The 27,538-nt window shown below is 41.1% G+C and overlaps 1 protein-coding gene across 1 annotated transcript; it reads right to left on the bottom strand.

Annotated features, from left to right (window-relative positions):
* Positions 1-558: 558 nt before the first annotated feature.
* Positions 559-27,538, bottom strand: LOC137191154 (protein crumbs homolog 1-like). Its single transcript, XM_067601021.1, has 13 exons — positions 27,334-27,538; positions 19,932-20,627; positions 19,100-19,295; positions 15,801-15,940; positions 14,169-14,354; positions 13,946-14,059; positions 8,328-9,275; positions 6,945-7,486; positions 5,803-5,968; positions 3,764-4,625; positions 3,207-3,323; positions 2,919-3,045; positions 559-1,467 (listed from the first exon to the last, which is right to left on the bottom strand). The coding sequence occupies exons 1-13, from the start codon at positions 27,401-27,403 to the stop codon at positions 1,246-1,248; spliced, it is 4,386 nt and encodes a 1,461-aa protein (XP_067457122.1). The 5' UTR covers positions 27,404-27,538; the 3' UTR covers positions 559-1,245.

The raw sequence follows: 27,538 nt of genomic DNA, 5'->3' as shown, positions 1-27,538 counted from the left end.
GTTCAGTGTCATTGAGGGACCTGTGACAAGATTCAGTGATTTAATATTATACTTCCATAAAGTTGACTTGCAAGAGAAAAGTTCAAATATGAATGGTAGAAATCAGTGCAGCAAAGGCAACTTTTAGCCTTTATATGTATGGGTTAATCTCCAAATACATTGGATCCTACACTTCTCATATTGCAACATGATATCATCCCTTTATTAGACCCTTCATGCAGTTGCCCATCTCTTTCAAACTCCACACTCCTGGTTTTAATGCATGCTTTCTGTTTTAAATTATCAGTCTCCCAGCCCAGATTGACATCATCAAGCCTATTGACATCCTGATGACATCATCAGGGTTATTTAGACCTGAGCAACTGCAAAGCCACAGAAGATATCTTCAAGTGGAAAATCAGTGAAGTGCCCCTAATTTGAACTAGAATTTACATATCACTTACACTGGAGGAATTTCAGGTGGGTATCTGGTTAATTTTGGTACAGTTGGACAGTTAACTGTCAGTTGGACAGTTAACTGTCCAACTGACAGTTAACTGTCAGTTGGACAGTTAACTGTCCAACTGTACCAAAATTAACCAGATACCCACCTGAAATTCCTCCAGTGTAAGTGATATGTAAATTCTAGTTCAAATTACAAGTATTTTGGTGAAGAAATGACTCCCTGATAATATTAAGCCATTACTCATGCAAATTAAATTCTGCAAATTGACACCATTTGTTTCAAATGTATTTTCTCAGTTCCTCTTTCCCTTGGCATGCAAATGCAAAAGGAAGGTCTACAGAGGAAGGTTTTGAATGCAAATAAGGTTTTGCTTTGCCAAACCATAAATGATGAATTACTTGCCCTTACATGACCATATACAGGACATCAGAGAATTTTAGTTTCAGAGATTTTCAGCCTATGTGAATACACTCCTTATTACATGAGATCCTCACATCTTTTAAGTCCCATGTGATTAAATATTAATATTATCCTCAAGACTCTTTTCAGGATGATGACCAGAGTCAGAGAATCCTTTGGACACACTCTCCTCTCTCCTCCTCTGGTCTTATACCTGTCCATGTCTGAGGCTTCAATGTCAGTAGTTTTCCCAGGCAGAGGATCAGTCATTGATTTATCCTCCATCACTTCCCTGTAGGGCAAGAGGGCCCAGCAGCATGACAGTGCAGAGCATCTGTTCTCTCCACCCTTTAGTTAGACACATCCTCTGGATGTAAGGCTGTGAGGCAGGGCTGCAGGCCTCAGATCAGCCTCTCCTCTGGGGGAACTTTGAGGACACTGCCCATCTCCAGCCTGGCACCAGCCACTTCCTGCGAGCTAGGGCTGTACGTGCCTTCTGACTGACGCTTCTTCCGGGCTGTCATGATGAGGAAAAACACCACTAGGATGCCAAGTAACATACACAGCGTGGTCAGCGGGATGGTCACTGCCAGCCAGGGGACTCGCTCTTTATACTGTTCTTTCTGCAAGAGGACAGGACAGAAAATATTGTGTTTGCATCATTCCACTTTTTAATAAGACCACCTTTATAAAGGTTTTATAAGTTGTAAGTAATGGATTTATTAATGGTTAATAAATCATTGAGGTTTGCTTTCTTTCTAACTTTACATATTCTAGAACAAATTGGCTCCACTACAGCAGTAGCTAATAGAAGTTGAACCCTTTGCGAACAAAGTTAAACAAAGATGTATTATTTAGAACATATCCTCATAATTAAACGACCACATAGATTGATTGTACTTGCACTCCAGAATGACCCATAGGAGCAAAATATGCTGCTTTCCAAAACTGTTACAAATCACTGTTAAAACAAATGATTTTTTATGGTGTGACAACACTGTGGTTAAGGTCTGGTTAGGTTTAGGCACAAAAACACTTGGTTAGGGTCAAAGAAAGATCATGGTTTGAGTTAAAATGATCACTTGAAATGTGGTTTTTACTTCCTTAAAGTTATACAACCTTCATCGTCATGGCAACATTAAACAGGTTGGAAACAGGAAGCAAACAGTAGCTAAATCCACTTTTTGCCATCTATCTATCTATCCATCCACCCAACCTGCCTCCTCCTAATATTGTCACCTTATATTGACATCATCTGAACTGTGTCACTTCCCTGGGTCATAATTATTATGGCCGCTAGATGGCGTAAATGTAACTATAAGGCATTTTTGCTGGCTGAATTTTAGACCTATTCGTGGGTTCTTATGTCATCATATATATAAAATCTGCTGTCTCTGCTGTCTAAAAACAACTAGGCTACATCGTTCAGTCCTCTCTGCCCTGCTGTTCATGTCTGAACGAACCACAACCCCTCAACTCACCCATGGTTTCAGCATGTGTTGAGCCATGACATTAAACCCTCTATGGTCAAGGTTTATGTCTGTTCATTAAAGGCCACAAAACAGAAATACTGAATGAAACAATATTAGATTGTTTTTTTAATGACTGTACTTGTCAGAATAGATAGAATAGAATAAAAATGGAGTAAACAACACAACACAGTTAAGAAGGTTGGATACTAAGTTATTTAGATTACTACTATGTCAATAGGACTTGACGGAGAATTTTTTACTAACTGTCTTAGTGTTTTCACTTTGACTCTCTATAATTAATTAAGTCTGCAGCTGAACACGTTGAGATGTTAATAAAAGGATTTTCATCCACATGTTCTCCAGTCCTTGTCTAAAGAGTCTCCTCATCCAGGAGCAGTTTGAATTTGAATTTGTTTATTTGCACAGGCACAAATCAAACAAATGAACACTGAAAATGAATGCACAGTGAACATAAAAAAATCCTAAAAGGGCTTACTGATTACTACTACCAAATAAGTTATGAGTTAGCTGAGTTAGCCCATAACTCGGAACACGTGCTGTGAAGATGAATGAACTCAAGAAAATAAAGATCTGTCACTTACGTTGCTCTCACACAGTCTGCCGCTGAAGCTCGGCACACAAACACACTGGAAGTGGTTGAGTCTGTCCAGACAGGTGGCACCGTTGAGACAAGGGCTGGACTCACATTCGTCTATTTCTGTCTCGCACCTGAAACACATCAGCAGGGCTTTAACACAACGCTGACTGACAGAGCAGCAGCTCTCTCACACACACACACTCTCCTGACCTTTGCACTTGGATGTTATTCAGACACACTTTCTTCTGAGCAGCAGGTGTGTGGTGAGGAATGTGCAGTGTGCAGCTCTCACCTGGCACCTATGTATCCTGGCTTGCAGGTGCAGTTGCCTCCAGAGTCGCCTCCTATACAAACCCCTCCATTAAGACACTCTGTGTTGGCATCACACGCCACTGGAGGGAAACGCCACCTATTGGAATAAACATACTTTCTATTATACTTATATTTGTATGATTCTGTGGTACAACTGTACACTTAGGTGGACTGGCCCTTTAATTACAATACTCTTAGCAGACAAGTAATGTCAACAAAACTCAGGGATATAATCTCTTAATCACGTAAAAATAAAAAAGTAAAATTGCAGCAGAGGCAGATATATCCTGACTTTTAGTCCCTATTATGGGTCAAGCTCCAATTTCCTACACTTCCCATAATGCAGCTCAATAATGTCTTTTGTTGCAGTGTGGTCATACTGGATTTCACCAGGTGAACTTTTCTTGCATGGTGTGGCAAAAAGCAGATGGGAAAGTTGTAAGCGTAGGAGCTAATCTCAGATTGGTGGGACACTGGAGAGCCTCAACAGCTAAAAGACCCAAAATATGCTGTAGAGAAACCAAAGTCTGTACTCACTGGCAGCGCTTGCCGTTGTATCCAGGAGGACATGAACACGTGTGAGTTTCCATCGTTTCCACACAGGTTCCCCCATTCACACAGCCGAACTCCAGACAGTCATCTACCTCGTCCTGACAGTCTTTCCCCATGTACCCAGGCTCGCAGTCGCACTGGTAGTCTGACAGAAGGTCTTTACATGTGCCATGGACACAGGGGTCTGAAGAACACTCATTTATCTCTGTCTCACACAGCTCCCCCTCCCATCCTGGGGTGCAGCTGCAGTTAAACTCATTAAACTGGTCCTGACACACACCCTCATTGAGGCATGGCTGAGAATCACAGATTGGGGCACCCTGGCATCCTATTATTGGTTCATGCCCATCCAGTCTGGAGAAGTGGCTCATCTGAGGTGCGTCTGGTACATTTACAAGTGGCAGATAGACTCCACCCACTCTCACCTCGCCTAAACATCCAGCGAATTTCTCAGCAAGCCAGATTTTGGTATCATTGAGGAAGTTGAGGTTTCCGCCAACGCCATAGCTGCCACCCGCTCTCCCCCCGTCCACTGTAAGGCGCCACCGGGACAATGACTGTGAGGGGTCAACCATGGTCAGCTGGATGCGGTGCCACACCCCGTCTGCAATAATCCTGTCACTTGTAAAAGCCAGCAGCTCTGCACTCGCCCCGCTGTCCAGTTTGACCAGAAGGGTGGAGTTGAGCAAGCCAAAGCAGAATACCTCAGCTCCGCTGGAGGCCCGCAACAAGACCCCATTCTCGTCCCGCGTTCTTATGTCCATAGTGATGTCGGTTACAGGGCTCAGCAGAGAGCCATTGGCAACATACTGGAGAGCGTTGTCTTGAAAAGTGGCTTCAGTTAAACCTGTGGGAGGAGAAGATCATTTGAAACCAAGAACTGTGTATGAGTTACATGGTAAAACAAAGCTTACCATTTTGTCACTTTTAGATGCTATAAAATTAATTCATTGTTTTGAGAGCAGGCACTGAGCTGCTGGAAGCAAAACACACTTTTGTGTACTTTTGGTCTGGGGCTGATTTTTCCGCATCGAGCTAGCATCCAATGAAGAGAAGTCAGCAGAATATTCATAACACCCACATCAGGATTGACACACTCATGGTAACTACTGTTTTTTTCCCATCTTTCTGGAACTGACTGTAAGTAGATAGGGAGCTACTGGCAATCTGAAACAAATTTGTGTAAGTGTGAACATACTGGGCCAGTAAGCTTGGCGGTGTTGCAGGAAGAAACAGCATTGATGGAAACCATGACACAGGCATGAGATAGACGCTACCAATCACCAGGCCTCATGTGTTTACAGTAATCATGTTGAGGTATCACAATTAAAGGGGTACTCCACCTTCCTGGGGAGTACTTCTCAGTGAAAACAGTGTTTTTAAACAATGTTTCTAAATAATATTCACACCTATTTAATCTATTAAGGAGTCCAAAATCTTTTTGCCATGTGGCCCCATGTACAGTGGCTCGATAACTCTAACACAGTCAGGAGTTCAAATCCCAATAAAGTCAAACGTGATAATCAAAAGATGAGTAAACTCATCATGATCCTGATGCAATTTCAGTAAAATAAAATAAAGAGACATGGTAGGGTGATTGATAGACTATCTCATGCCTTGTATTGTCATTATCAGATTTCCCATGTGCCTCTTTTGCTTCTGCTTCCCATTTCATCTCTGCTACCTAGAAAAATAATCCACCATAAAATATAGTGTATAATTATTGTTTCTGTGTGTCACTATGTTGGATATTCTGCTTTCTCAGCTCGTCTTACAGCCGGACTGCCGAGGCCATGAAGTTCCTTTCCTCTTTTGTACTAAGGAATTTTCCCTTTGATGTCAGTGAGGGTCTAAGGTTGGCAGGTTGTCCTTACCATTTAATGTTAAATAGTCCTTCTGACACTTTTCAAGACTGTAAGCCTAATTAAGAAATTAAGAGCTAAATAAATAAACTTGACCTGACCTGACTTGACTTGCCCTGCCTTGATAAAGAGATTGATAATCACTGCTAAAGGATTACTCACACTCATAACCGTCCTGTAGGTCCACACACTGGACTCCGTCAAGACAAGGGTTGTCGACACACCACAAACGTGTCTCACACAGTCGGCCCGAGTAGTTAATGGAACAGTCACACTTGAAGTCATTCCAGGTGACCCTACATTGTCCACCGTTGGAACAGGGCTCATCCTGTGTACAGACAAACACACATGGATGGATTAAATGATCACTTGTAAAATCTCTTACCTGATGCAACCGTGGAGGTAAAAGCCACAGAGGGGATTGAGAGGTAATTTACAGATCAAAGGGATTCACAACCAGATCAATGTTAATAGGGTTGAGGCAACACAGTGCAGCCCAGCTATCAGACAGCCCTGCAAGATTCTAACACAATTAACTTCAGATCAGTGTTAGACCGAAACACAGGAAAAACATAGGGCTTTTCATTCAAACTTAATATCAGGGAGGTAGTGGTGCCAATCTCTGACATGTTGTTTAAAATGCAGCCTGATTGACTTTTAGCAATGTCATAATGACATACACTGTAGCTCTAGAGATTGGAGTGTCCACTTTCATATTAATCCAAACGAAATGTCTCAACACTTCTCAACAAACGGAGGGATTTCCATGAAATTTAGTTCAGACATTCATGGTTCCCAGAGGATGAATCCTACTGACGTTGTTGATACACTGATGTTTCATCTAGTGCCACCAACAGGTTAGACTTTCCACTTGCCCAACACAGTTCATGACAAGAATAACTAAAAACTCATCAACCTTAGCTGTACTTTGCATTAATGCAAACCTTAGTATCATATGCAGATAAATACAGCTTTGACTGATGAAATCTGAGCAAATCCTTTTGATTTAGGTAACAATGTGGTCCATCCTCTGGTGACACATCCAAGGACAAACGTTATGTTGTTTGCCCCACAGGAGAAAAAGAATACCAAAGTTGTACACATTTTTTATTAATCTAATTATGTTGTGGAAGGAAAAAAGTCATTTTTAAAGGTGCTACATTGTACTGAACTAAAAAAAAATATCAGTCACACCACAAATATTCATGTTTTCTCTACATGGTTTTGAAGGGGCACAAATTTTGTCTACTCTGAAGTTAAAGTGATGAGCATACAGTAGACTGTATACCATACTTCTGTTTTACCTTGCATGTGTTGTCACTTTGGCATCCTGGCAGCACATTCTCCTCTGCACTTGTCTGGTACACCTCCACCCCCTCTGCATGATTCACAGTGAACAGATGCTTGTGGTCCAGTCGAATGTCTTGCAGGCATCCCTTGAAGTTTCCACCCCAGGCGTTCATGTTCTTGCCTGCAGGGAGTCCTCCGACATACGCTACATCCCCTGCCTCTACACTCACATTCCCTAAAGCACGCCTATTCCCTGCTTTGGGGAAGACCACATGGCCATAGTGCACCTTTACAGTCACCAAATTATTGTTGCCATCTGTGACAAGCTTGGCCTCTGACAGCAGTGTGGTGTGAGGGCTATAGATAGCAACTGTGCCTTCCTTGAGGTAGACTGTCAGGTAAGGCTTCTCCTCTTGATGGAGCTGCAGGAGTAGACCGTTGTGTTTGAGGGAGCGCATTATAAAGGAGATTGTGAAGTTTTCTCCATGGGTTTCTGAGATGTTGAAGGCAGCGTAGCTGGTGGTGTTCTCATGACCAAAGGTCCAGGACGGGAATTCTGAGAGGGAGGTGAGAAACACAGCATTGTCAGTGTACTTACCCCAACACACCAACACATGCTACACCTGTATCAGCAATGCTTTATTCAATTTTTCTTTAAGGGGGACTATAGTTTTACAGTTAGCTTTCAGTCAGTACGCAGTACTAGTCAAGAGGAATACTTCTCAGCTAGTTGAACAGTTGCATAATTTCTTAGAGCTTTGTCAAGTGTGAGAAAATCACTCAAGTCACTTGGGTGTCTCAGTCTGGGCTTGAACACAACACGTTCTTAACAAAAACCAGGCATTACAAACTGTAGGAATTTAGTTTGACATGAAATGGAAATTGACTAGACAGAGAGGGTCTGACAAAAATATTTCTTTGAGCAATAACAATAGCTTGATATGGCTCTGGGATAACATTCCCAGACAGAGGTGTAAACTCTAAAAAAAAAATGTGTCAGACTGATACATACAAGTGAAGTGATTATATTTGCATTCTCAAATTCATATTAACATTTGGCATTTATATGTTTTGTTGTTTCTGAACCATTCTCCACCAAGTGTTTTTAAAAGGAATTATGTTATTTTGCATGGCAACCCCAAACAGCAGTAAGAGGTAAATTGGTTTCAAAATGGAGGAGGTAAAGAAGCTCAGACTTTGATACATCCAGCTTTGTCTGGATAAAGTGTTCAATGACTGCCCACTAGGAGGGAGTTTAGATTTCATTCAATTTCATTAGATTTTCATTACACATTTTATTTTGCCATACGGAACAAATGCTACCAACTGTAGCATTTTTGCTGTAAAAGTAGAGTGTATTCCTGCAAATCTATAAGGTATACCGTAATGATGCTCACCTTTCTCACAGCTTTCTCCATAGTAGGGCCGGTGACACTGACAACTGGCCTTAACCCACATGTCAACACACTGCCCACGTTGCTTGCATGGGTCATCATGACACCAGTCTTTTTTGGTGCATCCCAGTTCCAAGCCCTTGTTCTCCTCTCTGATGAGGTCCTGAGGCAGGAGCAGCTTATGGTCAACTTGAAGGTCTTCCATACAGCCGATGAACCCCTTCCCACTGGACGCATGGGCCAAATATTCCTGTGGTGCCCCTCCTATATACAGATCTTGAAAGGAGCTAGGGTGGAGGAAGTTCAGATGATTCTGGCCCTCATTCTTCACCTGGCACCCTTCCTCACAGCCGGGTCCCTTTACAATCAGAACCAGCCTCTCATCCATGGTCACAGTGACCTGGTGCCATTCCCCATCATTGACTGGGCCAGGGTAAATGACCTGCAGCAGCTTTTCTGACTTCACCCTGGCCTGGAGGGAACCCCCAACTAGCTCCAGGGAGACATAGCGCACCATGGTGCCCCGGTAGTACAGCACCATGTCGGTCAGAGTGCTCTTGAATCGGAGCTGCATGTGTAGACCATGGTCATCAGTCTCTCGCCTTGTCCTGTTTTTGGAAACAGGCAGCAGCATGTGGATGTAGCCCTCAGAGTTGAAGGAAAAGGTGGTGGAGGTGTTGCAGCGTTCTCCGGTCCAGCCGGGCGGACACAGGCAGGTGTAGCTGTGCTTACCATTATCCGTCAGCATGGGAACACAACCTGCTTCATGTTGACATTGGTGCTGTTGGCAGCCGACCAGGCTGACGTCACAGTCATGCCCACCCCATGGCTCCTGGCCAGGTTCTGGCTCGGGACATTGACACCTATAGGAGTTGGCAGCGTCTTCGCACGTGGCACCATTCCGGCAGGGATTGCTGTCGCACTCGTTGATGTCCACCTCACAGTGCACACCTGCAATGGAGAGGCACTGATGTTTAATACAACTAATTTCGACAACACTGATCCAACTTCCCCTTGCCTCTTTCAATTGGATCACCATGGAGTAAAATATAATCTATTGATTTAATAACATAAATATAGTTCATCAACAAGCAACAAGGGGACTGTACTTGGTGCCTGGAAAGTCAAACTAAATGACTTAATTTGATACAGAGCTCAGCATGCACACATGAAGATGAACAGGCAGGTTTGGTTGAGGCAATACATGCATGTTCCCATTACTGTCATTTGCAGATGAGGAAATGACTGGAGGAAATAGCAAGTAATAGCAAAATTAGAGGTGAATTAGATTTGCAGTCTTCCTTAACACAATTAAAGAAGTGTTTGTCATACTGATTGTATTAGCAAGAAATCGAAATATTGCACTATATGCTTGTCAGATAAATTTGTACCGAACACCAACACCCTGTGCCAGAGTTACAGTCTTTCTGCCTGGTTTCAGTAGTTGGAGCCGCCTCATCAAATCGCATTCAACATTAAGCCCTGGCAGCAGCAGTCAACTTGCATTAGCATAGTCCTTTAAAATACTCTACACCCAAGGAACCCTAAAGCTGTTCTTCTTTTCTGTGCCAACACTCCAACCTCATGCACAAGCACACAACTTTCTTCTTTGTTAATGTAGTATTAAAAAGTGCTGTACCATACTGTACCTGTCAGCCTCCAGGGCCCACAGCAGCACAGCAGCAGCAGCATCAACCTCCTTCCCCCCATGATCCACTGAGTCAACACAAGTGACACAACCAAGTCCCTTCTCTTTCTCTCTCTCTCTCTCTCTCTCTGTCTCTCTCTCCCTTTAGCTTACAAAGCAGAAGTGCCTCCACTCCTCCACTCTGTACTAGGCAGACAGACAGGACTGATTACAGCCCTGCCCACCTTTTGTTTTTCCTCCCTCCTTCATCCCTCCGTCCGTCCCTCCCTCCCTCACATGCCCTGCTCCTCTCCTGTCTGCAGCCCAGCCCTAGCAGAGCAGTAAGCCTCCAGCTGGCTCCTGTCAGTGTTTGACAAGAGGAATGCAGTGCTGCAGTCTCCTCTCTGATCTATGTGCTGGCCTGTGGATGCCCACTAGCGGCAGGTGCTGCTGGAATCAACCTGCAGGAGGTGCTGCAGGACCAGGTCTTCAGGTGGGCCAGGCCTGAGCACAGCTGGACCAAAACATGGAGTGCATATTGATCTTTTATTAATATAGATATCAGCTATCAGTTTCATCTTCTTGTACTACTTGTGTTTGATTGTAGGATTATGATCTATGATATTCAGTTTTTCTCAAATTTCTAAGTTCTAAAATGTATTATAAGGACAAACAATCTGCAACTTTTTTCTCAGAATTCTGAATTGCTAAAGTAACAGATTTTCTGTATTATGATTGGGAATAAAGTCAGATTTTTGAGAAAACTGTCAGAAATTTGATATGTACATAACATTTAAGTCTTAAATTATCAGACTTCATCATTTTGACTTTGCTGTTTGATTTCTAAGTTTAATCAAAGTACTGTTTTTCTGACTAAAAATATGTTTTTAGTTTAAGTTACTAATGTTAAAACTGATATCACTGGACCTCAGGGGTGGGTGGGAAAGTGGGTGTTTAGAATAATGGTTCATTGACAGTGTGACTGGATTATATATATTATACTGTATGTTCTTCTCAGAATTTGCTTTAATCTCCCAATGCCGGCAATTGTGACACTTACAGTATCTTTTAATTCTGCCTTTATTCACATAATTCTAAGATTCACATCAGACATCTTTTTTCCATCATCTTCTTTCATAACAGCAATACTGACAGTATTCTCTTACAGTATCCGGTGGTATAAAAGTTGCTTCAGAGGGGTTTTCACCCAACACTGATACAGTTCTGAGAGAAACAGTGAATGCATCTGCAATATTGGAGATGATACAGTGACACTGATGTTTTGTCACATGATCTGTAATTAACCAAAGTGCACGCTACAGTAAGCTTCTAAAGCATACACCTGTTGCTCATAATGTGATGAGTGAACCTGTAGAAGACACGTTGTGAAATGCATCATTCATAGATTTGTAAATGATGTATGACTGAATAACCCTAACCCTAAATCCAACCCTAACCCTGGACGTCTTTTAATCCAAAATGTCCTTCATCAACCTTCAAGAACTCAGGTCGATCAAACTCTAGCTTCTTAACTTATATAAGCATGGCCGGAGGGCACAGGAGGGGTTCATCTTTATGGTTTAACATCTCATGCACGTGTGAAGTCAACCTCTTGCACACGTGCCATACAAACTTAATAGGATTATACTTTTGCTCCATATGAAGTTTTCCTCTATCTTTGCTTGCTGTTGCACAAGAACAGTATGTTTACACTGTAGCATACCAGAGGAATAAAATGCACATAATTTGGAATAAGGTCCCTGTTTTGCTCACAATTTCTTGTGTCATCCTTGTTTTTTCATCAGGCTTTAATTGGGCTCCTAATCAGCTTTACTGTAATCTCCCCTCCCCCTGAAAAATTTCTTAGGAGACCCCCGTTTAATGCCCAAGATGGCCAGCTGACATATGGCACCTTTTATTGGCTTTGTTGTTTTCTGCTATGCTCCTCCATACCATATGCCCCCTCATCCCCTCCTATCCTCTGCTCTGTTGTGGCCCCTACATTGCATGGCCATAATACTGTTAGCAAATTAGCTTCTCCTTTTGTTGATGAGAGCTTTTGGCTGGATTCCTTACTTCTAAGTCAAGATTTTGTGTTTCAAGGTCAGCTTTTGGTGCGGTTCCTCCTGTTTTGAACAATGCGGTGACAAATCTCCTCTAATGAGGAATTAATACCATGGCTGGCCATGAGGTATGATCAACTGGAGGAAGATTAACTCTTTATTGTTTGGTCAAGAGGATTCTGAGACCTGGTGTGAAGGCTATCTGTCTGCTCTGGGGACATTTAGTTCGGTTCAGATCTGTATTTTTACACAAATTAAAGTTCTTTCTGCAGCAAAGCAAACACAAAACCAGTAAAAACTAACAACGATAGCGGCGGGCAAATACAATAATTATACATTTTTTTCTCTGTGTATGTAGGAAGACATACTTTAGAGAAGTCTCATTTCATCTCATCTGAAAACATACTACAATAGAACATGCACTTAATTGTGCATGTGATTAAAAAAATCTACAATAAAATGAGAATATAATAAAGTGCTTGTCTGTGTTTCTATTATTCCAGTATTTGAATTAAGTGTGTTTACTGCACATGGAATAATAAACCTTTGAACATGTTGCACCTCATTTTTGAAAACTTACCAAGTTAATTAGCCAAATATGCTGAAGACACAACAAAGGTGATTTTGTATTCATATTACTGACATTTCAGGTGTGCTCTTTTTCAGTCCTTTACCTCCAAATAAGTGCTTTAGATCATCTGGTTGAACTGTTGGTGTGTTTACAACCTGTTTTTTTGCCTTGTTCAACTTCCTTGTAATGATGTCACTGTGTTCTCAAATCTCAGTAAATAATTTGGTGAGTACAGAAATGATGAACAGGTCAAGACTGATTCTGTGAAGAATCTGTAAAGTAACACCATCAACCTTCTGCCAACGTTAACAACATTCAGCCTCTGCAGAAAATGTGTTTTTTGCCAATACTCAGAGGTTGACCTTCAGGTGTTTTACCACCCAGAAAAGTGCAGGTGATGTTTTTCTGAAATCACCAACCATGTCTTTAGTTGTAGAAAAGCAAGGAAGGTCAGCGTCATCATCCTGTACAAGCTCACTGACCACAAACCCATGCGACAGCAAATGTAAGGAAGCGCCTGCCTTGTAGGCCCACTGACATTTAGGGATCTACTTTTGTGAACCCAGCAGGTTGGTTACTTGTGCTGGTGGATTGACATCAGTTATTCACAATCATGGGCTCATTCAAAGCTGTGTGTGTCCAGTAACATTAAATCATATTCATGCAGCTGTACAGTGCGGACATTATAACCTCACACTATCACTGTTTAGTCTTCTGATCATCCTCATTCCAATCCCATGTGTTGCCCAAACTCCCTCCATCACCCCACAGCGGTACCATGCATGGTATTTCAGGGTTCATTCAACTAAGATTCATGTTCACATATGATTAAGGGGAATGAGCTCTCTCAGCAGAATCCTGGCTGCTCTGATTTTTTGAGAGCTCCCTTTCTACCAAATCTTAATGTTTAACCGTAAATGGTCAGTTCCTTGACACAAATATCTCTGACTGAAAGGGGATTTGTTTGATGTTTGCCCTCACCAAATAAAGTGACCAAAATATTATAGAACACAAGTGCACTGAGCTTTCGACCTGCTTTGAGCAGCGGGCGGTGAACCACGTGAGACGCACTCATTCTTGGTACCAAGATTGCAGTAGCCTACAGCGCTGGATTTGGATCGCCACACCCCCTAATGGGCTTCTCCTCCCACTAGAGCACATATCACCTACATATCAAACTGGAGCAGTCAATGAAATAATCTCAGTGCACTCCAGGAAACTGCCAGTTCAGAGTTGCACTCCTTGCCGTGTGCCAACACCAAAATACAGGAACAAGACACAACCCTGGAGGAAGAGCAGCTCATCAAAAGCGTTTTGTTAGGAGATAAGAGAAAAGGAGGAGATAAGTAGTTTTTCCTACCTGTGAAGCCATCTGGACACAAACACTGATAAGAGTTGACCAGATCCTGGCAGCTTCCTCCATGCTGACATGGAGCAGACTCACATTCATCCACATTGACTGAGCAGTTCTCTCCTGCAAGAGCAACATATTAATGATGTTCTCATCTACTGTATGTTATCATTACTTCATCACTTGACTTACTGTTGATGAGGTATAAGGTTTTTGCTGTGAACTGGCTTACCAGTGAACCCTGGCAGACAGCGGCAGATGAAACCAGCTGCCTCTTCATAGCTGAAATTAGCTGTGCTGAGTTCAGGTAACGCCCCGTAGTTCAGGATATCTGAGCGCTGGAAACACTCGCCACCATTCTCACAGGGAAGCTGCTCACACTCATCTATATCCACCTGGCAGTTTTCCCCCTCATAACCTACACAAACACACACACACACACATATACGCACACACAGATGTTTAGATATGAATAAACAAAACACATGTTATTTAGAAGTTAGCGTAATCATTTATTGGTTGCTTTAATCATTCTGTTTGTTTTACCATCGTTAGTTAGAGAGAGCTGAACTGTTAGCTGCAGCTGCTGTAATCTACCAGTTATAATAATATTTAAAGATATAATATTTACATGACAAGGTTCCAAGACCGTATACTTTATTTTTGACAAGTATCATCATATGTTAACTGATGATCCAAGAAACAGATAAGTAACACAGTACTATAGGATTAATACATGCATTGTTGAATCTGAAAAATCCTAAAAATATCAACGGCTGTTTGTTAAGATAATGATGATTACTTTTAAGTGGCTAATTAAAATTTATCTGAACGTGCTTGTTCTTTTATATATTTGTTTATTTTTGAAATATTGTTAATTATCATCTTTTTCTTGATTGTAATGTATTTGTCGATTGAGTCTGATTTTAATTGCTGGGCCAGAAGTGACGCTGTTGCTTAGTAATTTCTTTTTTTTCTGTTTCTTTTGTTGTCTTATATGTGTACTATGTCCACATACCTCCTCCAACTGTCAATGTAGAATAAAGACAAGCATAAAGTTGGAGATGAATAATTAGAGTCTAGAAAAACACACGCAAAACTAAAAACAATTAAAGGCTATAAGCTAAAAAAAAAAAAAAAAAAAAAAAATCCGAATTGCGAATATTAAGTAGTTTGTAGTTTTAGAATAATTAATAGTTTCAGGATATAGTACATATGGCAGGTATGTATAAAGTCAGTCCTATTTAAATCTGAACCTTTAACTCTGTAAACTCATCTGGGAAATGTAGCATAAGGTACACAACAGCATACACATATACACACACACACTCACAAAAACAATCATCACAGCAAAAATCACAGCAAGACTGCACACATCTGCATTTTTCTCCATCACAATGTGCTCGTGCATTACTTTGCATAATTCATCACAGCCCTGAAGAATTAAAATTGTGCTGCAATGCTGTTTTTATAACTGTAGCACAAATAGTGAATACTGCAGCCCTTCTCTTTAGCCCCTTCTTACCCTCGAAACTCAAGGGGCATATTATTTAACTCTTTTGTTCAGATTGACGTATGTGTGGGGAACCCCCAGCATCAAGAAGACCTTAATGTGTTGAGATCTTGCTACCATTTTCCCTTAAATATCTGAATATACATTTCATTTCCTGATTCCAGTTTAGTGACCAAGCAGAGATCCTGATCCATGGTGACTGTTACAATTTACGGAAAATCAAATAATTGTTCAGACCGTGATGACTATGTGATGCAGAGTGTAATGTGTATATAATATATTCTGATAACCTGTACTGAACAGTGGGTGTATGTGTTACTGCTGCAATGTTTGAGAGTTATTTTACATTACCTGCCCAGCAGAGGCACCTGTACTGGTTGGTCCCCTCCGAGCATGTGGCTCCATGCTGGCAGGGATCAGAAGCACATTCAAGAATATCCTCTTCACAGTGGTCACCTACAAAGCCCGTCCCCTCACAGTCACACTCATAGCTAAGAAAGAACAGAGACACATATAAGCCTGTTTTATATGATTGTTAACAAGTTAAGAGATGATAAATATATCTAGATTCACTGTTTGGAATGGCATAAAAGGAGATTCTAAACAGCTTAATTTTCTTGTTGAGGAAGGAAAGAAAGAAAAATCATGATTCAACAAAGATTTAAAGCGAGACTCTAACTTTTGCTGAACAGTGGCCACTGTGGCCACAAGTGGCAATTACAGATGATGGTACGTTTAAAGCTGGAGTGCAGGACTTTTATATATAAATGAATGTCAGTTACATTCAAACCTTCAGCAAAAGGGGTTCACACAATGCTGATTTAGCCTATCACCACCAGGTAAATCTCTCTGTATTTCGCAGTATGCCGGAGTTTTTAAAGCTTGTGTCTGTGGCGACTTTCCCATGCTGGCGCGCTGGTAGTTATGCATTTTATATCAACCAGTAATGATTGGTTTGCAAGTGTCAACCGAGGAGAACTGTCTTCAGTACGACCCAACCGTGTCGCGTCACCAGGGCGGGGACCAACTCATGTAAAGCGTCAGGGGTCTGCGGCAATGACGTCAATAGTGTTTGTGTAATTACTCTCGCTGCCAGAAGGTGGAGACAATTTTCCCAAGATTCTCTTGAGCCAGTTGCTTTAAAGACATCATTATCAGGCACCCAGGCTGAGAGCGAGTGGAGGAAACAGTGAACATGTCTCTCTGTGACATGTTAAAACATAGTCTAACAGTAGCACAAGCAGAGAAGAGTCAACGAGCTGACACAGTAATGCAGTTATACAGAAATATACATTTGCAGAAATTTTGCACATCAGCTAGCATTAGCCACCATAAGCTACTGGTCACACCAGACTAATTAAGGCTGCAGTGGCAAAACTTCTAGGTGTATTGAACTGAGGAGCAGTGCATTTTATTGATAAGGAATTTAACTTTTAATTTTCCTGAAAGGACAAATGTGTTATTTCTTCTTTAAAACACTGCATAGTCTCACTAAAATCTCTAAGGATTATATATAATACATCAATATATACTGTATTTATTAAACATGTATAAACACGTTTTAAGAGCCTTTCAAATAGACAAATACATTGCTCCTTGCAAAGTTGGTGATCAATAAGATTAAAAGTTATTTCAGTAGATTCACACAGTTAAGACATACTGCACTTGTCATTGACTTAGTCTTTTAAAGAGGCACTCAAAAAGATCACTTGGCTATGCGAATAGCTGTATCGTTTTGCTCTGGGAGATCAGCTGATCATGGGTATGGTCTATCGACTTCACTTCCTGTCAGAACATATGTGATGAATTTATACTGTTTTCTGGACCATTTTACATGAGTTGTCTCGTCCCTAAGGATATTTATAATATAACATCCTGACTCCCTGCTCTTCCCACTAGTGCTACTACCAGGTATTCACAGCACCTCCAGACATCCAGTGACTCATCACAATGATTAACAGTAAGTGGATTAATTCTTATCCCTTGTCAACTTTAATGTCTGCTATGCAGCACCAGACTGACACAACAGACTGTTGGATGACACATCGTCTCAACTGGCTCAACATGAGAGGGAGATGTAAACACAGAGTTATAGAAGTTATTAGCAATTAGCACTAATTCTATTATATTAGTTACATATAATATCGAGATAATCTCTTACAACCACCAATCTAGCTCAGTTTATGGGCCTAACCTGTATTATAATTGGGCATTTGACATAATTTATATCTCACCAATAACATTAATCTAGTATGACGTCAGAGAAATTTACTCAAATTGTAAGATACTTTCACAGAATGTTTCCCTAAAACAGGGCAGAGTGTACTGTACAGATTAAGCTAGATTTTAATCATGAATTAGTTGCCACCAAATTGGGCAGAATTGGCTGTAGGATTATCGGTTGGATTTCTGGCAGGTCAGAAATTTTGCTTTGTTGTCTGCAGTTTCAGCAGTTCCATGGTCTGATTTCCCACAACTGCTGTCAAAAGATCAGTTTTAAACTATAGTGAGGTTGTTGTAATATTTTTTGGAGTATATTTTACATTTACATGTATAAGGTAATACTGCCTTCCTCTCTTTTTGTCAACATTGTTGACGATGTGGTCAACTTGTTTGAATAAACTTTATTGGATTTTTATCTGGACAAAATTGGTTGCATTACGTACGAGCATAAAAGTCACAGGTTCTGGCTGTGTAGAAAGGGCAATTAAAACATGTAGTGTGTGTTAACACAACATATAAATATCAATAAAAACACATATTTTCTGCCCACCTTAATGCAGAGTTTCCACAAGGAAACCATACGATTCGGCAAAATATTCTAAATATTAATTATGTAACTTTAGCAACTATTTTTGCAGTAATTACCTTAACCTTGGCACAGTCTGTGCTGCATTATAACTGTGGGTCAAAGTGGGTCAATTGTACACAAGGTAACCATCACTACCTCTCAACATTCAGCAGGACAAGAGATCTGTGTGAATAGACTGCCTGACTATATTTCTGTATTTAGTAGGAAATTACAATGAAACTAAGACCAAATAGTTAAGTTTCAGTTTCTGCTTCAGTTTGTTTTGTGCACAACACAATTATCAATATGCAAATTTTTTTCCATTGCAACACTGTGAGAGAGGTGGGTGAAACATATGTTCATCATGTCATTGTTGTATGTTATCACACAGTGACGACTGATTTATCTCCATCATAAATTCAGTTGCATAACTGAGATGTTGTTAAAAGATCTTGAAACAGCTAGTACTGTATGTGAATCTGAGCTAACAATTGTTGTTTAGTCTCAGCCTATGACCACTGTTTTATCGTCTATGTTTCATTCCTTTTGACATAAACCCGTACTTTTTTTTAACCAATTGCTACTGTAGTTTGGATTCAGGCAATTTTGCTGCTTTGGAGCTCTGTTACTTATATTTATGCTTCTCTTAAAACTCACATATCAGTGGTCTGTTTGCTGGATCTTTTTTATATATCAAAGAAATTCAGCTAATTTGGTTCAAACATATGTCTTCCAGTAGACACACCTTATGTATCGGTGTTTTTAAAAACTCAAATCATTCAAACTACACAAGTGTGGGTATGTGCAGACAGTATAAACATGCATTTGTGTGTGTGTGTGTGTGTGTGTGTAGTCCTACCTGTTGACCCCGTCTATACACTTGCCCTCGTTCAGACATGGCATGCTGGCACATTCATCAATGTTGACCTCACAGTCCTGGCCCTGGAAACCGGCCATGCACTCACACGCGTACATGGCGATGTGGTCTCGGCAGGTGGCGCCGTTTTGGCAGGGCTGCACCTCGCACTCATCTATCTCTATCTCGCAGTTAATCCCTGCAGGGTACAGTGCAGGAATGGCAGTGGGCCAAGGCATGAGATTGGCAACACACCTAATTATCTCAGCACACATACAGATACAACACAATGACACTGGTACTGCCAAGAGCTCAGCTGCAGATGGACAAGAGCAACACAGACTAATGCCACTTAAACACAGCCATGCAGCCTCTTTTCATATATTTAATTTAATATTAATTTAATTTAATAGGTATAAAAGCTCAACCTGTCTTACTCTCTGTACAAAGGTAAAAATAAAGCACTATGCTATCTGCACTGGAAGTAATAATCTATACCCCCAAAGGTGTAGATTTGCATTCAAAGATACTCCTAAAATGATCACATTTAAAGGGTTAGGGTTCATTGAATACTGTCACAGAACACTGGATAACAGCATGATCAGCAGCATTACCGTATTAAACCTTACTGCAATCCAATAAAAAGAACATCAAGTGTAGGTCAAGTTTGGTTTAGGCAGGGCCAGATTTACCCTCTTAAGGGCGATGACGGAAAACTGAGTCATGGGCCCCAATATGTTATTTATTGTTTCTAATTTTGGAATCTCTTCTTGTGTATTATTGGACAATTTTACTTCTTCATGTCTTGACTGACTTACTGTAGACAGTGTCTTACCTTTGAAACCTGGCGCACAGTCACACCTGTAGTGATCCACCTCATCCAGACATGTACCATTGTTTTGACAGGGTCGGGAGGCGCACTCATTGATGTCCAAGTCACAGTGGTAGCCTTGAAATCCGGGCACACAGAAGCACTGGTAGGCATCGACCCCATCTTTACAGATGGCTCCATTCTGACACGGCTCAGATTGGCATTCATCTATGTTCTCCTCACAGTTTGTCCCCTGGTACCCAGCAGCACACTGGCACCAGTGCCCAGTGTCAGGGATGTCCATACAGGTGCCACCATTCTGGCATGTTTCCTCTGAGCAAGTGGTCATGTTATCCTGGCAGTCTTCCCCCCCTAATCCAAAGGGACAGTGGCAAGAATAGCCATTGACTCCGTTGACACAGTAGGACCGGACACCTATGCAGGGGTTGCTCTGACATTCATCTACATCCTGGGTGCAATTGAGGCCTGTGAAGCCATCTGGGCAGTGGCAAGTGAACTCATCAGTCCCAAGTTTGCTGGTACAGTTTGTGCAAGGAGCCATGATGCAGGCATCATACAGCTCATCACAGTTTTTGCCCATGTGCCGCACTGGTCCTTTAGGGCACACGCACACATAGTCACCCAGGTGGTCGATACAGGTGGCACCGTTGTTGCAGGGAGACGAGAGACACTTGTCTCCTGCCACTGTGCACAGTAGGCCTGAAAAAGAAGGAAACAAATTGCTATTAAAGATGCGATAGACAATACTGTATTTTCCTACATCAGACTGTCTTTTTTACAAACCTAAATTCCAAACTGGGATGGACAGAGGTAGTACCACATTGCCAAAAATTTTGAGATGGCATATTCACCTTGTTTTTCCATATCAAATGTTTGTGTAAAATGCATATACACATGTTTGAACAAAACCCAAGAGAAGAGGGAAATACAAAATAGTCTCATAAATATTCTATCATGCCTCTCTTTCCTCTGGTAATAAATGCTAATGTTGCTCTGTGTCTGCTGGAGGTGTTAAAAACACAACTGTTTGCTAACATGTTAGCCATATCAACTTGATTATATGTCAGTGTTGTGTTTACAGCTTGTTGCACAGCCCCTAAGTGGCCATTCACTAGCAAGGACACACCATCAACAAGAGGTGTTTAAATGATTTATTAATGAAAATGATTGGTGTGCGAGGCATGAAACTTGCTTGTAGTTCTTCCGCTTGCTGTTTACGTTGTGGGGAAGCTTCAGTCAGGAATCCGCCATAGCACCCAAGCACCACAGATCCCCAAAACTTCCAGTTACTTAAGATTGAGCAGATTTGAGATCTTTGAGATCTGAATGGTTGTAGCAGTGATACGCCTGGGAGGACCAAGTTGTATTAAGTGTTTTGGGACTCAAGCAAAATTAACAAAAGTGGGTGGCGATGAGGAAGGAGAAATGATAAGGAAATCATCCAAGAGATGGACAGGGAATGGAAATTTATGGTTGTTTGACAGGATCCAGAAGGGGGTTTCCAACAGGGTGTTGAAGAGTTTAGGGCTGCTTTTGCAACCAAAAGTGAGCCTAACAGCAAAGTAATATGCAGAAGAACAATCGCCAGAAGTCAGTGTGCATTGGGGGATCTTAGAACGCACTGATGATGTCTGCTTTTGAGAGCCACATCCCTTTCCCGACAAGTTTGATGAGGGAAATGGCATGGTTGATGGTGGTGCAGTGAAGGGAGAAGTCTTTGCTTGGAATCAAGCTGTTAATGCTGGGGATGGGACTGCCATGAAGTGCTGAGAGATTGATGATAATGCGTTTCTTTCCAGAGTATTTCCTGGTTTTGATACCGAGGGGGCTGATACAGAAGTTAGGGAATGGAGGATGAGCAAATGGGCCAATCATGAAGCCTTCTTTGACTTCCTTGGTGAGCAGGTGGTCGACAGACTCTGGCTTATTTATGGCTGACTGAAGATTTTTGCATTCAAGAGAGATGAATGGTTGTACAGAAATTCCAGTGTGGACAAAGTCGATACTTAAGGTGATGTAAATGGATGGATGATACCCGTAAAATGAAGGAGTATCTCACTTTTCTGAGAGTGATCGAGGCGATGTTGCATGATCTCGGTTCTGGTGCAGAATAGGAGAGTGAAAGAGGAGGAGAGGGTTAGGTGGGTATTTATAGGAATGCTGGATGTGGCGCAGTTGAGGTGTGGTCCTGCTCCTGAAACTCTGCTAGATACCTTCCCTTTTTTCTTAGGGAATAATGTGGATTTAGCTACATTTCTAGTTTGTTTGAAATAAGGAAAAGCTGTGAAGTTAGCATGAGCAAACATGGCTGAACAGGCAAAGACAAGAGTGCCATCAACAAAAATCACACATCATCAGTAGAAATTCAAAGGAAAAATACATCACAGTACCACCAGCAATGTTTGAATGACAAGGGACTTCGGCAAGGGCTATTAAAACACCAAAGTAGTATGAGTGTCACCAAAAATATGGACAAACTCATAGAATACCCCTTTACATTCTCTTAATCCAATATATCCCCAAGAATAAAGATAATTGAGGCTGACTTAAAGGTACACAACTTCACAACTGTGAATGAGCAGTTTGTATAGTGTAAGACGTAACTGTTAACCAGTCGGTTAGCAAAGTACGCTATCCTTCCCTCATAAGCTTTAGCTGCATTACCCTGAGCTTATACAGTTACCTATAACTGACCTTTAGAGGTGCTTAGAAACCAATCTGGTTATGAAGAGTAAAAAGCCCCTCTCTCCTCTGGACTTAAGGTCACAGCAGATGGTGTTAAAAGTAAACTTATTACATGCTAGCAGCTGTCAGTGTTGTCAATGAAAGTTTTACACACTACTGTTTGTACACCGTTTGAGACATCAGACTGTGACGTATAAGGGCAGTGGTGACATTAAACACTTGAAATAAATTATAAATTATAATAAATACAAAACATTAACCACACAGGTGCTGCTTTTTTGTTCAGCAGGCTTACAGTGGGCCAGTCTCTCTATGCATCCATCTGACACTTTGGTCCAGTGCAAGAAGTCTCAACAACTTTGGCCTTATTGCCATAAAACTGCCCCTTTTGATGAGCCCTTCGACCTTTCCATCATCACCATTATTCAAGTGAAAATACAAAATTTGTCGAGCATATCTGTGTCATATGTGTTTACATCTTGTTTTTTTTATTGTTTTCAATATTAGCTGCCATAATCTACTGGTCAGCAAAACTTCTGAGTGTATTGAGTTGATCATGGGGGCATTTTATTGCTTACAAATTCAGCTTTTCATTTGTTAGAGGGAGACTGTGTTATTTCTTCTTTCTAATGTTACATAGTTTCTTTAAAATTAGTCAGTCAATTCTCTTTTAACCACACGAATTCTGACACCTTTTTCTCTTGTGTATCCCAACAAGGTGCTACCAATAGCAACCACGTTCAGAAATGTGTGGAATCATGGGACTACTATGGGGTGCTTTGGATAAAATCATCCCCATAAAATGGCAGAAGTTGTGATCCTCTGCAAGCAAATCATCAACGACATCCCAGTAACAATATATTTATCTTCCCTGCAACACCTACACTCCTAATTTCACGCTGCATCCATGTTAGCACCCTCAGTTCCTCTCACATGCACGCTATTACTTCCTTTTTCTGCTCTAACACCAAGACTTCCTCCTCACATCAGTCTGTCAACTCTCCTCCCACCACCTCCATGCTTCCCGTACCTGATACATCGTAGTTTCCTCTGTTTTAATCTGAATGCTGGTAACAAGCTCCAGCATAGTGTTTATAACCCACTCTTTGGGCTCATTCACTTTCTTCATGTACATTTTTGCATCACTTAGTCTCTTTTTAGGTTCCTTCCCCTTTGATAAATGTGTGAATTCTCGTTGGACGTGTTTTGTTAAGAAGCACTGTGCACTTTAGACCAATGAGTTTAAAACTCAGGCTCTCTAGTGTCTTCTTAGAATAGCTATAGACTCTGTCAGTGTTTACTTATAATCAATTAATAATTTTAAACATTTAGCACAAGAAGTGTCATTTCCTGTGTCTTGCATCATCTATTTTACATCTCCCTCCCTCACTTGCACTGAGATTCTTTTTCTTTTCTTTTTTCATCAGGAACAACAGTGAGCAACAATTTGTTTTTATCGTGTTTCTCTTTCACCTCCTTGAGAGCCCAGCTCTTTCTCTGGCCTGTAAAGTTGAAATCAGTCAGAACCGTTGCACTTTAGCCTGCACTGCCTGTAATCTCATGAATCCTTTAGAAGAGGGCTGACAGCGAGGGTCTCCTCACTCTTCACCCCTCCATCCCAACCCCATCAACCCCTTACACATTCCTAGGAGTTGATAACAGCTCCTCCTACACACAGCCCATCCCCCAGCATCACTTCATAGATCATGGTTATGACCAGACAGGGTTGATTCCTGGCACTGACTGGTACCAGTACCTCAGCCCAGTGATAACGTTGAGCAGAGCTGGTGACTGTTAGCAGGTAGAAGGATGTCAGGATCAAACCGCAGACGCTCTCCAGAGACCTCACCATATCTCTTGAGGGGAGGTTCAGTTTAACAAAGACATGCCGATACTTCAACTGATAAGAAGCAGGGGGTTGATTCTCATGTAATTCTGTTGCTTCATCCTTTTTTGATAAACTCTGATTCTCGTACTGAGAGTATTTACAAGTTTCTCAATACTGATTGCTAAAATTGGTCTTCAGACCCATAAAGAAAGATGTAAGGCAGAAAAAACAGCCCTATTCCTATTAAACATAGATGATGAACACTGTTCGTTTATGAATGAGCAGACCAGGAAATTACCAAGATTTAAGAGTATTCACACCAGCTGTTTAGGTGAGTGTGATTTTTTTTTACATTATTCAAAAACAAACAAAGTATAATAACTTGAAAAGGAAGCAGAAACACTTAAAAATGAAAAACCTTATGAAAATAAACTTAAACAGGACATAATACACACATTTGTGTTTTTCAGACAGGATACTTGTTGTAAGAAATTTTTTTTAAAGGATACAGCTGGTGATATTTTTTTCTTACTGTCACCAAATCCCACGTGCAGACCTTAACAATGAACTGATGAACTGATTAGAGAGGTCCCTTGTTGTCCAAAAACTAAAAACACATCAGAGAGCCACACCGCTGCACTGGATGTGTTAATATGTATTAGTCTGCTGCTGAAAATAGTCCCCAAGAAATGCAACATTTCCTGCTGTTTGAGTGACGTTTGCTAAAAACTAAAGTGACCAGCTGTTTTAGGAAATTAAAGTTTTTTTAGTTTTTAATGAAAAATATACTATAATGCCAGATTAATCATTTTAATATTTCAAAATCTATGCAGATTAGGTTGTATGTGTGTGTTTGGTATTTGTAAGAAATATATTAATAATCACAAAAATACTGTACCATAAAAATACTGTATCATAAAATGTACTTGTAGTACACAGTACAACAGATAGCATACATGTATTACATATGTATTACATGACTTTTCAAGGACCTCTTGATGCCTTATAGTGAAATAAAGACACTCTTAAATTAAATTGGATTTTTTCACTCTCTGCAGGTGCAACTGGCACAGGGAGAAAGTGTGTTTACCCCAAGACACGGTAACAGCAACACAAAGTCAACAGAGAGTCACGCTGCAGGGCAAAGGAAGCAGCAACGCTATGAATCACAGAGAAAGGGAAGCCCCTGGCTAACGCACAAGTTGAGCTCAGAGGAATTTTATTGAATCACCACAAGAGACTGGCAGTTATGCCTGAGTTCAGCTTTGTGCTCCAAAAGGCTCCACAGCAGGTGGTTGCCGTGCTTTAGACAAAAAAATGCACAAATCCTCTCTGAATCAGTCACAGTTACACACTGAGTCTGAGACGCACATCCTTTTGTCTCCTGGGTAAGCTGCGTCATTTCTAATAATGTTCGTGTCTGGTTTAGTAAAAAAATAAAGGTTTGGCACTGTAAATCCACCTTCATGTGAGGGCTTTTATTTGACATTTGTAGGTCTAGTCAAGTTGAGAGTAACAGTAAGAGTAATGAGTCATTACTGAGCAGTTATCAGTTGGCTGGTCCATACAACATGAGGAGAGTAATCCTCCCACTGATTTTCCTTTAAAAGTAGAATACTGCAGAAGAATTTAGCTTTTACATGCATTTACCGTAAACACTGTAGACCCATATTTAATAATTCTTGGGTAATTTCCACCTCTTTTTAGAACACATCCTCCTTAATCTATTCACAGTTTTACATTGTGTGTCATCTGGAGATGGCAGCCATAAGAGGCCCAAAGAGGAGAAGGAGGATGGTTCCTCCCGAGGTCTCGTAGTTTACCCTCTTTTCTGGAAGTGGTGTTGCTCAGTCTTGATTTAAAACTAATAGTCATGCATCCATTTACCCTTTTCCTCTGGAGTCCCTAACATTTTTGGTTGTTCCAAGTTTTGGTTATAGTACTCTTACAAGGTGAACATAAGCTTACCCTGCATCTTAAAATCTCTGCTTCTTGTTTGTGTTTTCGGGTGTATTCTGCTTTAAATCCTTGAGAGCTCAGAGTGCCAGGTCTCTTGCCATGCTCCTTAATACCCATCACTCCCTCCATTCAAAGCTGAGACAAAAAAAAAAAAACTGTGCAGCAGTGCAGCCGGACGCTCAACTCGTTACCATGGTGATCTTTAACAATGCCAAACAGCCAATCCCTGCTGTCGGTCTACCACCGTTTAAACGAGCTTCAGATGCTTCACACAAATGAAGGTCGCGGGAAAAATGGGTCAACTGGGTTTTCATAAGGTGCAGGGGTCGACCAGCAACCCCCCACCCTCAGACACACCCCGGGACTGGTGCTGCACCAGCTGCAGATTCATCACACACGAGGGAGTTGGAAGGAAACAGGCTACTTAGATCCTGTTTAATTAGTTCGTTATCTATTATAGCATGAATTAAAGAGTTGTAAACACTTTTAATTCAAGTTTAGAAATGTACTCACACGCCTAAGTTACTGATTCACTTACACATAGAAAAGTCATAAATCTTAAGCAGATACTAAATAAACAAATGTCTCATTGATCACATCAATTGGTTCCAGGTTATTGACATTATAAGAATTAGAATATACTGTATGAAAAACATTTGTGTATTTCTTGTTTTACAGTGAAACTATACTAAAGTTTTGATGTTGTTTGGTAACTTTGAACAAACATGAGATATGGACACTATTATTGACTACTGCAGTATGGTCATGTAGTGGCTGTAAACACACAATACATCAATACACACATACAGTAAACAAGCCCGGATACACACATACACATCACTCACAAACCTTAAATCAGCTTAAAAATAATAACTATGATGTAAACCAAGGTAAGGTGTGTAAACTGCACTGAAGCTGATGAAGCAGCCTTACCCAGTTTGAACATCATCATGGTGATCAGCAACATCCTCTGATATCTGGACCAAACTCTTCCAAACTCCATGGTGAAGCTACTGAGGTTTCCAGTCAGTGTACCGCAATGCTGTCACTCCAAAGGCTCTCCATCCAGGACGCTGCAGCACTCAATCCAGGCTGCTCAAAGTTAGCTGAGAGTGAGCACCAGCACCTCCATGCCGGA

This window comes from Thunnus thynnus, chromosome 2, assembly GCF_963924715.1.
Source record: "Thunnus thynnus chromosome 2, fThuThy2.1, whole genome shotgun sequence".
Classification (NCBI taxonomy): Eukaryota; Metazoa; Chordata; class Actinopteri; order Scombriformes; family Scombridae; genus Thunnus; species Thunnus thynnus.
The sequence above is the reverse complement of the archived record's forward strand: the minus strand, read 5'-3'. Positions and strand labels throughout refer to the sequence as shown.

Bases quoted from the DNA above. Each gene is read 5' to 3' on its own strand.
- LOC137191154 (XM_067601021.1), bottom strand. From the start codon at position 27,403: ATGGAGTTTGGAAGAGTTTGGTCCAGATATCAGAGGATGTTGCTGATC. The intron at 7,487-8,327 runs GTGAGCATCATT...CCTCCCTCTCAG, and splicing joins TGGAGAAAGCTGTGAGAAAG to AATTCCCGTCCTGGACCTTT. The intron at 3,046-3,206 runs GTGAGAGCTGCA...GATGTGTTTCAG, and splicing joins CCAGGATACATAGGTGCCAG to GTGCGAGACAGAAATAGACG.